Genomic DNA, 18,259 nt, shown 5'->3' on the forward strand with positions numbered 1-18,259 from the left:
AAAAGGTCAATAATACTAACAGAGGGAAATGTATCTGTGTTCAAAGAACATGTATCTCCAGAGAAATGCATGCTATACGTTGTTTTGCACTTTTTACCTCCCCTTTTTTGAGAGGTGAAAAGACACAGCTTCTCAACCCATCTAAAGGAAAAATTAGAAACAACAGCTTAAAAAATTCTGCATATCAGGAACTTTATACAGGGTTATATGGAAAGCTAAAAAGATATTTAAAAAATTACATGCAGAAGAGGCTTAACTTTGACAAAATATGACAAATCCCTGTGAGAACACAAGGTAAAAGAAAGCCTGTAGACTTTTTTGGTATTAATTTTGTTACTTTTTCAGGTGTGAAACAATTAATAGTTTGCGAGTCAATCATAACAAAGACCATTGTAAGACTTCTAAAAACATAACTGTTGAAGATTTTTTAGTATGAAATAGAATAAGCTTTAACATAATTTAAAATTTCAGGCACTGCAAACTAAATATGAAGGTTGGAAGCTTAATGCTATTGGTATATCAGGAACCAGTTTTGGATACAGCATATGGCCATATAACATTGGGAAAAGCTAAATGAAATTGCTCAATAGCTGCAGAGATATTTGGACAAAACTTGATCTTCTTTGAAATCCCATAGAATCTTCATTATCTAAGGTGTTATCACTGACTCTGAAGACAAATACTTCCAGGCTTTCATTTTGCCCTAGAAGGATGTTTTTCACAAGGATTTTTCTTCATTGACCATTGGAGATTTTTAATCAGGAACAGTACCAAGGTCTTACCTAGTTCCTCTGCTCCTTATCCCTTAACAGTTAGTTGATACTGCCTATACAAATTTTAAAACTCTTCACCAAAAAATACGTAGCATCTAGAATTTTTAATCACCACAAATAACTGTGTATGGACTGTTCCACGGAGAAAGAAACAAGAGACTCAATGTTTTTGTCAGGTATTATTAGTGAATACTGCAATATGATGCGCCTTTTGAGCAGCCTCTTACCACAGATATAAACCAGACAGCAGATGTTATCATTCAAATTTTATATATATGATATTATTGCATCAGTATGGAGTCACTTTATGCTTAAAGGTAGCAATTTATCTGGCAGTAATATCAGCAAATATTTAAGTGATGACAACAGCCAAATTACCTGGCTTATCTGATCAGTTCTTCTCCCTGCTGCCTTCCTCAAAACTGCAAGCTCCCCAAAACTTCAAACTCCCCTCATAACATTAAGGAATCAACTTCAAAATAAACTGGGATACTTAAAAAGCAGAAGTGATCTATGAATCATTTTGGTCAGTCAATAAAACCTGGAAAAAGTCACATGATATTCTACTCATCTACTACACATTAACTTGAAAAAAGTTGATATAACAAGATTGTCAGTTCAGCTGAAGAAATTTTATATTTAATATCCAAAATTTTATGCTCTGAGGTATTATGTTAGACCAAAACACTGTAAAGTAGAACAATAGGCTGATCACTGCAGCCAATGATTAAAAGGACTACAGAAGATTCTTACCCATTTTGTGCAAGGTCAATCAGTACTAAGTCCTTTTCTAGGAGAACAACTACAGCATATGGTTCCTGAAAGTCTGAAAACAACAACAAAAAGTTACCTATTAGTAAATGGAGCTCAGGCATGTATGCCCCAAGAATGGAATCAGTCCTTGCACTCTGGCATTGAGATTAGAAAGCCACTCAGATGGGCTACAGTTTTTGAAGATATTTTATACATGCAGACTCCTGAATACTCCAAGTTAAGTTGGGAAAAATCATGTTCTTTTATTCAATATTCTCAACAGCTCAAATAGCAGAAAAAGGAACATGCAGAGTAACTTGTATAAGCAGGTTATATGAGAGACAGAGCCAATTTCTGAATCATAACATCCTCCCACCCCTAAACTGCTTTTCCTCATACTCAGTAGGGTTTAAGGTTTAATTGCTATCAAAATGGCTCAAAAGAGAGCTGACTTGACAGTAAAATAAGAAACCTGAAAAAGTTTCCAAAGCTTATATTGCCCTCTTTCAGCCAGACCTCAAATTCCAAGCTAAGCAGTTTTAGATACTCTGATGGAAGTTGACAGCCAAAACCATTGGAATCATCAGCAATATAATACTATTCATGTGAGATAACTACCTGAACTATGATAAGAAATCCCCTGCTGCATAGGGGAGAGTACAGGTTAGTGATGAAATCCATGTAAATATTGGAATGAATAAAGCCACTAAAAGTTAGAAATAATACAGAAATGCTCCTCATGGTTTAGTATTGGCTAGAAAGGCCTTACGTGCTCAAATATACATAGATGAACACATCTGCTCCAGTAGCTACAGCTTAAAGTTGTAATGCTTTTTGTCTGCACATGCTTTTGGGATTAAAAAGAAAAAACATGCTATGAGTAATTGGCTTTTTTTCTAGAAGCAAAATAGGCTTATTATAAACTATTCTATTATGGTTTTGGCAAGTGAACCACACTTCATACAATAGGGATAACAGATGTTGCCGCTGCAGTCTGATCCCCAGAGATAAAAAAGAAAGACAATAGTAAAGAATATTCTGATGGGATAAAAATCCAGAGATTACAAGACAAGGCACCGAGAAAAATCTTTACAGAGCCTACCATTAGGATATGGTGTTTCACACAGGGTTAGAAAGTCAACAATAGAATAATCCATTTCTAGCACAGCAGTACTTTTCCCATGCATGACTGTTAAACAGGGTCTTCTTCCTACAGTGTCATATGACAGGCCTCCTGAGAGAATGATGAAAGGCTCCCTGGAATAAAGCAGAGGCATTTAGGATCAAGTCAGGATAAAAGAGACTGGGCAGGTTTTGCAACCTTATGATAAAGTTCAATGAGATATCATTAAGCAGAGAGGGAGTAAAAAAAAATGTAAACCAGCTCTCCATGAAATACACAGCTTGGGTATGTATTACAAATCTTATTCTAACTCTTGTTTAAGTCAGACATCTCCTCCAAACTTTTTGCTTATTTAACCAATCTTTGTAACTGCTTGGCAAGATGGGATTTTTTAAAAAAAATTTGTACAACTTTAGAGTTGTTTCTTTTCTATGGAACTGCAGATTCAGATTTGCCAACAGTCCCATTTATCCATAACATAAAACAGTCCAGCAGAATCAGGAAGAAATAGTCCCATTTACTTGCTGTACAGTAATATGACTGCCTTGGAGATGCAACCAATTGCTTGATAAGCTTCAGAGACATAAAACCTTTTAAGTAGCATCACATATTTACTCTAGACATTTTATTCGTTTTCCCCCCTACCACCATGCACAAAAGCCAAGAAACTACTTTGTCATACACTACTCCCAGTGCAAAATCAAATAGCTGAGTAGAGCAAAGCAAAGCAATTTCTTCTAGTTGTGAGAAGAGATTAGAGGCTTCCCTTGAATTTTTTTTTAAAAAGCCTTTGCAGAAACATACTTTTAAATACATCCATACATTTCCAATACACACATCATGTACAGTTTACCATTTCATTACAAGATGAAGTAAATGCATGCATTTTACTAGGTATTTTCTTATTTCCTGATTGTCAAGAGTCACTCATTTTAATACTGCTTATGTTTGAAATAGGATATAATCCTTTTTAAAGAGTAGACCGACTGACAGCTCAAAAAATAAATGTTACTCCTTACTGACTATTGCCTGAAATTTCACATTATATTTCTGAAGGAAAAATAGGCACTTCACACATCTATCAGTTGCCTCTGATCTACTTTTATGCTCACTTTCAGTGGAAATCCTAACCTTCGTTTGCATCTTCCTTGGAAGAAGCTAGTATATCAGTATCTGGAGAAAGTTTCTATGGAAAAAAAACCCCACCCTGATATACTGTAAAAAGAGAGGCTGAAGAAACCTTTTTTTTATCCTTTCCTATAATACCATCTCTTTCACACTGTCTAAATGGCTTTCACTAGTTGGCACTTGAAACACAAATGTGAGACTAGATACACCGTAATTCTTGAAAACTGTATATTAAGGGTTTGTTTTCTGCACATGCTGCAATTCCTACATTTAAGACTTGGCTGAAATGTACTCCATGTTTGTAGCATTGAAGACACAGCAGACTGAGATAAGCTTCCAGCTTCTACAATTATTTCACAACCTGCTTGATCTTCCAGGAAGACCTGTGACTGAAGATTTGATAGGCTCAAAGAGTACGGCTGGCTGAGGAAGAGACCTCAAAGAAATGGCCATAAATCAAGCCATGGCTCCATCAAATTCAATATCCTGCATCCAACAGCAGCCCAGAGTGTACTTCTAGAAAAGGATTAAGTTTTCTCCGAGTCTTCATTTAATCTTAGCTCTTCGTATTGAAACTTCACACAATCTTTTATGGTCAGGTTCATGAAGCAATTTCAAGAAAATTACACACTCGAATTTAGTCTGACATTTTTCAGGACATCGGTGAAGAGAAAAATACTGGTGTAGTTTCATTGCATAGGAATGATTTATTGCAGTATTTTTTTGTCCACAGAAATCATCAGGTTTTTTTAAACAATAATGCTGCCAGGACAATTTGCAGTAATTACCAGATTTGCAGATTCACTGAGATCAATTGACAATAACAAAGTAACACATTTCAGTTTTTAATTTTCATATGTCACAGTGACAACTGTATGTCGGTTTCTCCTGGTTTTATTTCTCAAGGTAATCAAACTGCTTTGGGCAGGCTTGCTGGAGGCTGTATCCTTTAGAAGCGAGGAATGGAAGAGCTAAGAATAGATCACACTGATCTGTCACACAGATTTTCCACAAATGAATCAAAGATTAAAGCTGACTTGAGTCTGACAGAAAGACCACTACAAGTTTGTGTACGAATTTTTCATATTTTCATGAAACCATGAATTTACCATGAACACAAGCTGTGCATTTTCTAATTGAAGTGTTGTCCTTCCACTGTGATACATATTAATGTGGACATCAACGTTATTAGAAATATGTAATTTAAAGGATTTATACTTTACATAATAGATAAGACTGATTCAACTTCGGGAATTACATTTTTACCTACCTGAAACAATGGAAGACATTTAAAAAAACCAGGGTTCAGATCTTGGAGAATTGCTATGTAGCATTTTCAGCATCTGCTCATACAGAGATTCTTCGAAACAGTTCTGCTTCAGCAGGTTTGCAAGTAAGCCCCTTACATGAATTTCCTCATCAGTTAAATATGTAAAATCACTTGGACAATACTATGGGAAATTCACTATAAAAGGGGGCAAAGGGTCATTGAAAAAATATTCAGAAAACACAGGATTAGGTCTTGCAACATATGAAAACATAATACAATTGAGAGTTGAGTGGCTCACAATCCAGGAGGATGCTTCTGGTCAATTTTAGAAGTAAACTGTCAAATGTGAGCCTGCTTCTGGCAATCCAGATGTGTGAGAGAATGGTATATACAGAAATCAGGTCATTGGTACCATCTGGCTTATTTTTCAAACCATGAATAAATCTGTTGAGAAGTTAATCCTAGTATAAAGATGGAAAAGACGTCAAGAAGTAGTTTACCTTAATTCTGGAAGTCCTGAAGTAGTAGCGAAGATAAAACTACAAATTCATTTTGAGAAGTGTGGTTTTAAACCAACAAGCTCACACAAGAAAATAGTACTATTCAAACTAAATGAACAGATCAAAAACTTTTACTTAGTGGGAGACACTGTGACTAATGTTACCTCTGGGTCCCAATCACACACAACCATCTTGCTAAGAGGCACTGCTCAGTCAGTCAATGACGCCTGCATCAGCTACCAAGACAAAACCCTTCTGGATTATGTTTTACATGGAGACTTTTGAGCTCTAATTTCTATTAGACAAGAGCAATGTTACCATAATCCTAATATCGACCAGAGTAAAAACTGTAAGGTACTCAACCTGCAGGGGTGGAAAGTGGCGTCAGGAAGGACAGAATCTGGAGGGGGAGGGAGTGGCATTAGGAAGCTCAAGAGCTTTTCTGGATTCACTTTAGGTAGAAAAAGTATGCAAAATAGGCAACATGGGAACTATTTCAGAAAGCTCAAAAAGTAAGCTACCTTTGAAATGCAGTGCTTCACAAAAAGATGGAGTGTTTTAGATGAAAAAATGGCTGCAGTACAATGACATTATGCTCTGGGATTGCAAAATCATGCCAGTTTGCACAAGGAATATAACAAGAATATACCTTTTTCACCCCTTATTAATCAATAGTAACATTTCCATATATATTCTCCCAGAAATAAAGCTACAGACATACCCTTGTTATAGGGCAAATTACTTGGGCTCTGGATACTTCACTTTTTGCACTATTTGCAGTAGACTTAAAAACCAAACCAACAAACAATAGAAACCCTCACAAAGTTAGAAAATAAATAGCTAGCCCATAAAACCCAGAAAAGGCCTCATGTCCTCCTGTTTCCTGACCCCAGTTTTAGAATATGGAAAACAAAATGCAGAAAAAAAAAGGTGAGAAGGAATTAATAAGAGCTTTAACAGTAAAAAGAATAGTGTCTGTGGCCCTTAATATAGGTTGCCATCAGTTATGTTCCTTCCTTTTGGGTGGTTCTGAACCCCTTTTCTCCAAAAACAGGTTATTAGAATTAGAAGCAGTGAAAAAACCAGCTAAGATCATATGAATGAAATGTTTTCCACTGGAGGAGATACTGAAACAAACCTAGATCTTTGTGCACGCTACATAGATAAGGGAGAAACAAAAAAAGGGGTGATAGAGAGACATTCAAAATAAAGTATGGTAATAGTGAACATTTTTTCATAATAAAGACTTGAAATATAACTTAAATATGCATTAAATATTATCTCTCCAATTTCAGCTTTTTTGCTTTGTTTTATTTTCCTCTAGATTTTTTAAAATCTGTTTTTGAAGAACAGCTATAGTGAACTGCTATAGAAAAAAGTTTATTTCTTACATTGTTTCAGTAGCCTGAAAAATTTTGTCCTGTCCAGAAATTTCTCTCTGTGCTATAGAAATTAAACCATGAATAAGAAATGGCAGCACTTTAGATAAAAGTTAAAAATCTTATCTTGCTCTTACTTAGCCAATTCCAAATGGTAAACAGAAAAATCTATCAACATTTTAGGTATTTAAACATAGTTCTGTCTTGCCTTGAAATTCTTATAAGATTACAAATGAAACTGAAAATTGAAGTGTAAACTGAAGTACCCATGGCAGTAAATGAATGGAGATTTCCAGTGCACTGCTTCACCACCACAGTGCAGACTGGTGGGGCTTTATTTGTTGTGGAGTTTTTTCACCTCTCTTAATTTCAAGATTCAGGAAGAGTTATCAATAATTGTAGATTTAATGGTGCACTGAAGATAGAAAACATTAAAGAGAGCAGTAAATTGAAATGTATCAAAATACTCAGTTTGGATAAACACCAGAAAATGAGAGGTGCAACAGAAAAAACAAAAAAGCCCAACACTAGGAAAAAAGTAGCCTTCCCAAACCCCCAAGAATTCTTAGAAATTATACTAAAAGAAGCTCCTCTTTAAACTGTGTGAAAAATCAACTAGTTTTCACATTGTAGTACTATAATGTCACAGAACAAGCTCCAAACTAATCTTCTCCTTCAGAATGACTATTCATAAATGAAGGCTTTTGATTGCAGAAATTGTAACTTGCTGAAGCTGAGATTTTTTTATTATCTCTCTTTAGATCAGCTTTTGATATTTCAGTAATCCTTTCAGAGAAAGGATTATGCAGACAGATGTACACTTCTGCAAGTAAAACATGGCTTTTCAGATGATGATAGATTTTTATAAAACTGGGAACTAGCCACAGTTTTAAGTTTCTACTTACCTCACTTTTATCAAAAAAATAAAAATACCTAAAACCAGTGATATTATGAGTATACCAACACATACTATATTGCATCATTTAAGTAACCATCTTCTACAGATTTGAACGCCTTGAAAGCAAATGAAAATGGTACACAAATCCCCCAAATATAAAAGAAAACAAACAAAACAAAAAATTAAAAAAAAAAAAAAAAAAAGAAAAGAAAAAAAATCAGCTTTTGCAAATAGCTGAACAGATTTCCATGAATATTTTATCTTTATATTGCACTTTTTACTCAAACACTTTAAATCACTTTAGAACCACAAATAAAAGAAATTCCACACAGTTCACGAAATCCATCAGTCCTAATTGCAGTCTTGGTAACAAAACATGCTACTCTAGATACTGTAATTCCATCTGAGCCTCTTGTTGCAATTACTGCTTTGTTACATTCTCAATGTGCATAATTAGGCACATTTCACTGCATAAATGACTGTGCTCTACTAGAAAAACTTCTGTTAATAACATTTTAGGGGGGAGGAACGTATTCAAAATTTAGAATATTCGATTTGGGCTACTATTTGTCAAAGTTCAATTTATCACGTCTGTGTTTTGGTGTCTTCTATGCTTTATCAGCCTTTTTTTTCTTTAGAACTCTCAAAAAACTGAGCAAAAATGCACACAACTTTTAGTAGCATGAAAGAAGCATGTAGATAATGCATTAGCAGCATCTTTGGTTTGTATACAGTAATTCATTCATACAAGTTTTTGTAGTTTATTCATCAACCTCTGATTTATCAAAACGAAAACAAAGCTGTACCATCACAATATGCATCCCAACAACTGGGAAACAAAGTCTCTTCCCAGAGTGTTGCACTATTACATAAGTTCATGTTGCATCCAAAACAAGCCTTACCCAGCTCTAGTTGTTTTATATTCCACCTTAAGGATAGGTTTGCAGGGTTCTGGCTTCTTTCCATCCTTCAGCTGCTTTCCTAAAGTAAATGATTTTCCTGTGTTAATCTTGCAGTTCCGTAACATTATGGCAAGTAATGAAATTCACTGTGTGCACCTTGAGAAGTACAACATTCATGCAAACATATATTCAACAACATTGACAGTTATAGAGTATGCCTTGGAATAATATAATTAAAAATTTCTTAAAGTTCTCAACACACCAGCTTCAAATGTTTAGGAAAAAAACAACTCTAAACCCGACTGCTGTAGAATACTTGTTTTCAAACATATAATCCTCCCCTAAAGTGCTGTTTTAAGCAGCACTAGGAGATTTAAAATTTATGTTGTGTCTACCCTTTTGCAATTAAAATTGGTCAGCTTACAAATAAAGTGAGGTTTATCCTGACTATTATCCTTCAGGGCTAAGATTTCAATTGAGCATGAAAAGCCCGCTCTCCCTCAACTGTTCAATTATCCTCACTGATACATCCTCACTTAAGAATCTAAAGTAAATAAGTTGCTAAGACATGACATAGAGACATGAGCACCACCACGTAAGCCTGGCATTTGTGCAGAACTCATTCGAAGAGCAGCAGCATATTTCACAGAAGAACAACATGTAATGTTAATTTCCTAGATTAACATTAATGCAAGACCTCTCAGAAGTGGGAACATCTTACCAGACGCTTGTCTTCCTCTGTTACAAACCTTTCCGAGAATTTATGTGGTAACCTACACATTTATACATAAACAAGTGCTTGCTTATATGCATTTTAAACAATACAGAGGACTGTAATGTCAAGCAAAAAGCAAGCCCTACAATATATGCATTAGTTAACTTTGAGATCAGCGCCATTGTGTGAAAGGCAAGCTTAAAGTTTACAGATTTAGAGAAAGCTGCGCTAATTTGGCTTCTTACTTCATAAAGATTTTTCTTTTTCAAGTGAAATCCACGAGAAACTGGTATGACAAAGTTTTTACTGCATTGAAAGTGCACTTTTAATACTTGTTTTTTTTGCATACCACATTTCCACTAAAAACAAGTACTCTACGTTTTAAGAGCTGTCAAGTGCAGTGAGTATCCATTTTCATCTTACCATGTGGAGTGATTGTCTGGAATGGTTTGGTAGGAGATTTTACATTCCATATGGTCAAGGTACCATCTGAGTGACTACAAATGAATTGTTTTCCTTCATGATGCCAAGCCACGGAGTGGATAGCCTATGCAAGAAAAAGCAGAATTGCCTAAGTCATGTATCTTATTATCATTTTATTCTTACACCTTCCTCAATGACATTAAACAGCAAAAGCCAATAAGAGAAGTTACTAATTCAATAATACCTACCTTATTATGTCCTAATTTACCCATGGCAAGTTTTCTGTATGTAAGTAGAACTTCCAGATACACTTTATCCATCAAAAATACTTCACTGTAATGACATGTTTAGGGGGAAGGGGGGAAATCCATCCTCTTCAGCATAGTATTGATGTGTTTTTCCATGAAAGGTAGCATGAAGAGAATAACTGGAAGCACTTATTTAAGCTTTTCTAACCAAAACATTTCACTATTGGGAAAAAACATACTGTCCATACAAAAAACCATGGGATGAGATTATTAAAAGTTCAAGTATTGCATACCGTTTTGAGATGTCTATGTGAACGTGCACAAGAGGCAAGCATTGGCTCAAAACTTCCATAAAACAAGAATTGAAGTAACAAGCCTTTTTTGAAATCATGATGATGAAAGCAAAGTATTGGCCTGGATGCTCTAATATTGCAATGGCAGCTTAGAAGTTCAGGAAAGCGTAGGAATCTACCTGTAAATCTTTCCATAAATACAAAATCATCTCTATACTCTCAAAATTAGGAATGGAACAATTACAACATGCAACATGAAATCTGCAGAAAACAGCTAAATAAATAAAATCTAGTTGCTGCCTTAAGGCAAGAGGAAAGTACATGTTGCAAAGAATAAAAATAAGGCAAAAATATGAACTAGCAGGAAAAGATTGGTGCCATTTCTGTTTCCAGCATCTCTGTTAGTACTTGGGAGACATTACGAAACCATTAGGTGATATTCAAGGGCATTTTAGTTATAGCATGAAAATATCAGTAAACAATGAAACCTCAAAGTACTTCTCTACTACCCAGAATGTGCAAAAGGAACTATTAACTGCAAGAAACATGGAACTTCGGTATTACTGAAAAGGTAGATTTTGTGATAAAGACATTACACTGGGTAAACTAGAAAAGCAGGTGCTGTATAAGTGAAAGCTAATGGGCTTCACAATATCATCTTTTGAGTGGATACCCTCAGCAGTGATTCTGTCTGTAAGCAGGGCTTACACTCACTCCAGCTGTTCAGGGACCTAGGGATTTCCTCTGTGAGGAAACCTGGTGGTGTGAGCAGTAGAGAATTGTAACCAGCACTGAAAGCTTAAGCAGTAATCCCTGGGTGAAGAGCACATCTCAAGACAGATCCAAGCAAGCTTTGCTCAAACTGACTATACACAGATCAGGTTTTCACATTTCATGAAGTTATACAAAGAGACAAGACAAGTTCCAGCAAACTGATTGGGAGAATCCAGAGCTTAAACAACAGATGAAAATGGCTATACTACATCAGCCTAGAGTCTCTGATAATAATTTCTCCAATTTAAATTAATAGAAGACTGGATGTATGTAAACTACAGATTAATTTTGGCATTTAAATTTAATATTGTTCCCTATGTATTGTGGAATCACTACAGAATTTGTTAGATTCTGTGTACCAATATCACATCTACACATGTAGCCCAGAAACCTACATGCCTCACATGTGTCCAAGTGAAATAGTCTTGTTCATTCTGTCAAATAAATTTCTATTTAGTAGCAAATGGTATTGTAAAAGAAATCTTGCATAAATACTGAAAAATTTGTTTTTATATACCAACATTATACCAAATAAAGCAAGGGATCAACAAGTCAGAGTGCAGACTCTATTAGTAAAGAGAAAGTTGCATTTTAATAAGCTCTTGTCACTAAGAAAATAAATGTCTACAGCATGCTTAGCAATACAATATAATCAGTACATTTTATATAATCCCCCATAAGAAGTCTAACCCTGACAACAGTAGGCAGCCAATAGTGTAAATAGAACAGTTTGATCCACATTTACGTAGCAATAGGCCTTAAGAACCAGTAAGAAAGCAAGTTTTATAGAAGGAAGGAAGAATAAATATGAGAAATGACCACTTCCTTTTCTTAAAAAAAATGTCAAGAGGAGGGAAATGCAACAACCTATTACTGTTGAAACAGCACTAACCCTTAAAAAGATCTGAGCACAAAGGAGAAGGATGACTGCTCTCACTTTCTGGAGGGAACATGGAGGGATGAAAAAAAAACTCTGAAAGAGAACAATAAGCTTTTTGGCTTTATGGCTATTTACTGTCTATTTTTAGCCTCTTTAGAGTGTCTTGTTATATTTAGTAGTGCAGCTAATTATTTCTTAAAATGTAACTAAAATACATGATTTATGTTTTTTTAAATAATCCAGCAAACCCGTGAGCTGGGTATGGTAAACTTTCATCCTTTGCTATCACACTATTCAGAAATTCTTGTGAGCCTAAAAAATAAAACCAACTCTGTAAGTAGCTCCAGCACTATCTCGAGGTACACAACAAGCTGACCTAGTGACAAGACAATTATAATGGAAAAAGTACAATAACCTTAAGTAGTACTAGTTAGCTGATAGCACTAGTTGTTGACTAGAAACAGTCTCAGTCACCAAAAAAAACCTGATATCTGAAAAATCCTCTCAATACACAACAGCAAAAAATGTTGACATTTTTTCCAGGGTTAATATTAGTGCTGGAATTTGAAGACAGCATAAAAGAGAAAAATCAAGCAGAATCCACTAAGACTGCAAATCTGTGCAAATCTTCTAAGACACTAAAGAACCCCTAGGAGTAATATATTTTTATTCCAATATTTTACACAAAACTTACTGATGCAGAATAAAACTCTCAGTTTTAATCTTAATTCTCACCATGATTAAAACTTCCTGTTTTCTTTTTGGTACCATAATACAGCAGAATGCTTATATCAGCTGGTGCAGATTTAACTGTCTCTCAAATATTTGTCATATGGGACCAGAAAGTAACCCCTTATAACAAAATCATACCTAAGTATCACAGAGGACTGTTGCTATATTTAAGGCACAGGGCATTTGTATCCTTAAATAGAGTTGTCTGCACAGGTAAACCAAGTCCTGACCTCACTACCATTCTGAGTCCTTCCATTTACAAACACAAACCAAATACAGGGAAACTTTACAGGAACTTACACAGAGAGAACTAATAAGAAAGCAACCAACTTTGTCTAGATAAATCTTTATATTCAATTAATTACAACTAAAGATTTCTTATTAGAAGTATTCTTACTACCCCCTTCACTTTAATTCAAATTTAAGGTACCTGTTCTGGATTCTAAGGAAGTTTGTTTCAAAACTTTGAGATAGTTATGTATTTTCTGGGGGGGGTGAGGAATTGAATCTTACTTTTTTGAATAACAGCACAATAGTTCTGTTCTGGCACATATGCCAAAACTTTATCAGAAACTGTAAAACTATCCCTGAATTTTATGTGGAGACAGGCTGTACACAAATGCAAAATCAATTCACCATCTGTTCCCAGAAGGTTATCCCATGTGGAAAAATTACTGCTGTGCTGCCTGCAAAAAAGGTGAATATACCTTATTTTAAGAAGGAAACATTCTTGCAGCAACTCCAGCAGTTAACTGAGGGAGACTTACATAGGACTGTAAAATGTAATCACAAATAAACAAAAAAGTCTGAGGACCAAAATTAAAAGCATTTATATGCAAGTCTCCTACAGAAATATCTTAAGTAGATCACTAGATTTTCAAGATATTAATGCATATTTAAAAATATTGTATGAAATTTATTTTTACTGCTGCTGTAAGTTGTCAATATCCCTAGAAATTACTATTAGTTCTTGGTTCCTTTAAGAGGTAGAAAAATTAATAATTTAATTGCAGCCTTACAATTTAAGAGACAAGTTCACCAATAAAGACTCAAGTTTTGATGGTATTTTTCCACCAAGAGAATTTAGCTCTTTCAATTTATTAAATACTGATACAAAAAATCCCATTCTTTTAAATTCCTACAGGCTCATTTTAGCCCTACAGCTGATTACATGCATATGATATTTGGAACAGTTTGAGACCACTCTTCTCATCTGTCATGGTTTAACCCCAGCCAGCAGCCAGGCACCACACAGCTGCTCACTCACCACCAGGATGTGGGGGAGAATCAGAAAAAAATGTATAGCTCATGAGTTAAGAACAGTTTAATAACCGAATAAAAAGAACTACTCAGCTCAACTAAAATATCAGTGTGTTATCAAAGTTACTCATAGTGAATCTAAACACACAGCACTGTGCCAGCTACTAGAAAGAAAATTAAACCTATTCCAGCCAAAACCAGAACAGTACATGGAGAATTTCACATAATGAAAATACAAAAGTTATTCATTTAAGCACTCCACCCTGTTTTCAAGAGAATTTTTCTAATCCAGTTTTCTAACACCAAATTTAGACCACTGCAAACATGGAATGCACCAGAGACATTGATAAGTCCTTTCACAATTCTTTGGATTTTCAAAGATCCTTTACTCTCTTGTGACATTAATTGAGCTTGAAATATACTGTGCATGACTGGCAAAGTCCATGATTAGTTATTCTGCAAACCAGACTGGTTATTTACCACATCCTATCCAGATTTCACAGTCTTATTATGACAGTCCCTTAGTTTCCATGGACATGGGCAGCATTTCACTTAAACATGAATGGATGATGACACTGACTCCTTTTCTACAGGTTCACCAAAATATAAAAAGAAAGTATTTTAAAATTTGCAAGTACCTATGCTAACTCTCTTGTCAACAACCTACGGAAGGGGAAAAAATGCTGCAAAAGAAAGAAAACAAAAAAAAATGTAGCTACTGAGACTTAAATGACAATACATCATGAAAATTGTTTCAATGAAATGAAATATGCTGACACACTTTGGTTTCTGGCGAGTTACATACCAGGGTTGTTTCTCTTTCCCCTGTCCTCCTAATTCCACAAGCTACTTTGACATGTTTTTAATGCTCTAAAATAATCTCTTACAGTCAACCATGTACCAGAACACTGAGTCTAAAAATAGTGATCTATAATGCATTATAGTTAATGCTGTCAAAGCTTACTTGACATCAGAACAAACAAAATATTACTTGAAGAAGAGACTTGATTATAAAACAAGCTTTAGTTTTCAGAAGTTACAGTTGAGGAATTTGGTTGGTTTTTTTTTTTAGGAAAAAACTAATAGTTGAGAAATTTGTTTCATTTCTTTCATGAACATATGAGTTGGGAAATGACCACAATATAAACTGTATTTCACATAACAAATGCACAGCTTACTTTCCTTAAATCCCCAGTGTCTGCATATAAAAGGCTTAAGAATGGTGCAAAAGGAATTTAGTCTTACTTTTTCATTGAGCCTGCCTAAGACAAAAAGGATGTTTTGAGTAAAGGGTTTTAAAGAAATATTCTAAACAAAAGTTAATTCACAGCTGCAGTTCCACTATGTACAAATAATTTCCTCCAAATTCTCTGAAAAAGAATGTTACATTTGTGCATTATTCTAACTAATTCTAAATATTCAAAATATTACTGTTATAATAAAAATATACACTACTTTAAGTTCAGGATTTAATTCATAATATAGAAAGATCAAGTATAAATTAGAACTAAATTCTCTGAATTTTCCTCTAACTAGAATGTTATGGAGGGAAGAATATGCCAGCAATCAGCAGTAACCCTAATCACGACCTAGAGCTGCGCCCCCAGCCATGGTTAATGTTGTGTACCTGCTCCTGTCCTTGGAATGAGTGTCCTAGTGCTGCAGCTATTAGACCAGGATGCTGGGAAGGCACACATGTTCAGACAGGAAGAAAGTGTGGACAGTGTTCCATTAACCTGGCTTTCAGGCAACAAATGAGACTGCCCTACCACAACATGGGAATTTGCTTCAAGAAAGCCTCCTAAAGGTCAGGCCATTTGAAATGAAACCAAGCAAGAAGCTACAAAACCATATAACTGGATCCAGTGTCTTCCCTCAGGAAATACAGGTACCTTTCTACAAACCTCTGGACACACAGGGATTTTAACCCTCATTATGATCTTCCTCTGCTAAGGAACAAAGGATGACATTTGGATCCCTGCACAGATCCGAAGTTTTGAGTTAAAAAGTTGCATCAAATGATGGTGATAGATTGCACAGACCTTCAAGTTACATGCTTTAAGAAGATCAGCTACAAAGTGATGAGAGAGGAGGAAACCAATCCAATGGCAAAGTTTCTAGTAAACATTCTTTATGGTATCAGCGTCCTGGCCACCCTGCTCATGATGCCTGAGGAAGCCTAGCCACCCCCTAAGATGGCAAGTGTGACAAGATTGGACTAAGTAGCTCTCTTCTTACTGGTTGTCAACTCCACACTCAGAAGAGCTCTCATCAAGAACAAGCGGAGGACCAATGGTATAAATCCTGAGGCTTGAAATCCTGCTCCTGCTACCAGGCAGAATGCCACATGCATTACCCTCCGTGAGGGAAGAGGTGAAGCATGTTGTGACATTAGATGCTTCCTGTCCCTTAAGGGTAGGTTGGCACACATGTTCATGATGGAATACAGGCCTTACAGTCAGTGCATAAAAAGCTCTCTGACAATGCCAGGAAACCAGGAAGTCAACAAGAAACTAGCTAGAAAGATTCTGTGCACAGAAATATCCAAATTTATGCAGTCAGCAGGAAACAAAATGGCAAAGAACTTTATTTGCTCTGCATCACAATAACCAGAGACAGAGGAGATCTCCTGAGATAAGGCACTGCTCCCCTGTTCCTCTCTGAGTCTTCTGTGTGCACACCCTCATGAGCAAGGAAACCACAACATTACCACATCATAATTTTTTTTCTCTTTCCTTCCTAACCATTCCCAAGTTATGATAAGCACATTTCTTTGCCAAGGGTCTGACCTGAGGTATTTCATTACCTCTTCTGCAATCAAAAAACCCAAACTGAATGCCTAGATGCATTCACTTCTAAATCCTAAAAAAAAATCAAAGATATAACATCTGAACTATTCACTGATCTCTGCAGCCTCTCAAGTCAGAATTGGTTCCAAAAAGTATTGAGACAGATATTTAGTCAATTTTTAAATAAATGGACCACCAAAACAAACAAACAAACAAAAAAAGAAACCAAAACAGAATAAGCAGCACAGCGTCTACCTTAGCTAAGTTTCTAGAAACTGCAATAAAATTTTAATAAAGAACATAGTTAACTGACATATGGATGAGTATAACATCCCAGAGAGAAGTAGTCAACAAACCTCCAAGAATGGTACCAGGCATGTGGCTCATGGAAATGCCACTTAAGCTGTCTACACAATTTTCAAAGTCCTTCAACAGCATATCTCAAAGGAAGCTAAAACTAAACAGACTAGATACTTTTGAACAAATAAATAACTGGTTAATGAAGTAACACAATGTGGAATAAAGACAGGATGGCACCAATTGATAAGTTCATGGATGAAGCTAAGGTAGAGACCCTCAGGGATCTATACTGCTCAGTTTGCCCATAAGCAACTTGGAAAACTAGAACAACACCATTAAGATGGTAGAGTCTACTGACAGTACCAAACTACATTCAAAGTAAAAATCATGATTTCAGTGAAAAACTGCAGAAAGACTTAAATTTTTACTGTCCAACTATGTCAATGTAAAATGATGCCTAAATGTCAGGACTCTGACCTGACAAGTAACACCTGAAGAATGAGTCTCTAGTTTTATAGTGGGTTTTTCCAAGGAAGCATCTGCTTTATGCTTGGAGCATCAAAAGGCTAATCCAGTATCAAGATCATGGGAAAAAGAAAACAAGTCCAAAGATAATTATTCCACATGATAAATCCAGTGTGCCCACATCTTCATACATACTATGCTTCTGTGCTTCTATTTTATAAAACAAAGATAAAATAGAATGGTTAAAAAAGTTAAGAGAAGAATACGATGAGTAAGAGGTATAGGAAGAAAAACATGAGGAAGACACAAATAAATTTATGAAAAAAATTAGAGAGGGAATTAATTAGGTTCATGCAATGAAAATGGAAATGAGAAAAAATTGTTCTTTGGATAACATACTTTGGGAGTTATATGGACATTTCTGATGATCTAAGGCTTAGACTACTTCAGAAAATCCCCCACCAAACAAACTCTTGATTGGTAGTATACACACAAGTACAAGTACTGAGGCAGAGCTGCCACCAAAAAAACCCAACAACCACGCACCCCTCCCCCCCCCCAAAAAACCCTAAAGCTGGTACCAAACAATGACAAAGTCACTTTACAATCAACAACATGTAATCAAGACCAATTTTATCTTATTTTAAATGAAAT

General features: G+C 35.5%; 1 protein-coding gene across 8 annotated transcripts in view; it reads right to left on the reverse strand.

Moving 5' to 3' along the window:
• The window catches only part of STXBP5 (syntaxin binding protein 5), a 108,290-nt gene that overhangs the window by 41,659 nt on the left and 48,372 nt on the right, over positions 1 to 18,259 (reverse strand). For all 8 annotated transcript variants that reach the window (XM_069010423.1, XM_069010422.1, XM_069010429.1 and 5 more), the window contains 4 exons: positions 9,865 to 9,988; positions 8,727 to 8,805; positions 2,629 to 2,783; positions 1,527 to 1,599 (listed from right to left, as the gene is read on the reverse strand). In XM_069010423.1, coding sequence (XP_068866524.1) covers positions 1,527 to 1,599; positions 2,629 to 2,783; positions 8,727 to 8,805; positions 9,865 to 9,988 — 431 coding nt within the window. The remainder of the gene's footprint in view (positions 1 to 1,526; positions 1,600 to 2,628; positions 2,784 to 8,726; positions 8,806 to 9,864; positions 9,989 to 18,259) is intronic.

Source organism: Aphelocoma coerulescens, chromosome 3, assembly GCF_041296385.1.
Source record: "Aphelocoma coerulescens isolate FSJ_1873_10779 chromosome 3, UR_Acoe_1.0, whole genome shotgun sequence".
NCBI lineage: Eukaryota > Metazoa > Chordata > Aves > Passeriformes > Corvidae > Aphelocoma > Aphelocoma coerulescens.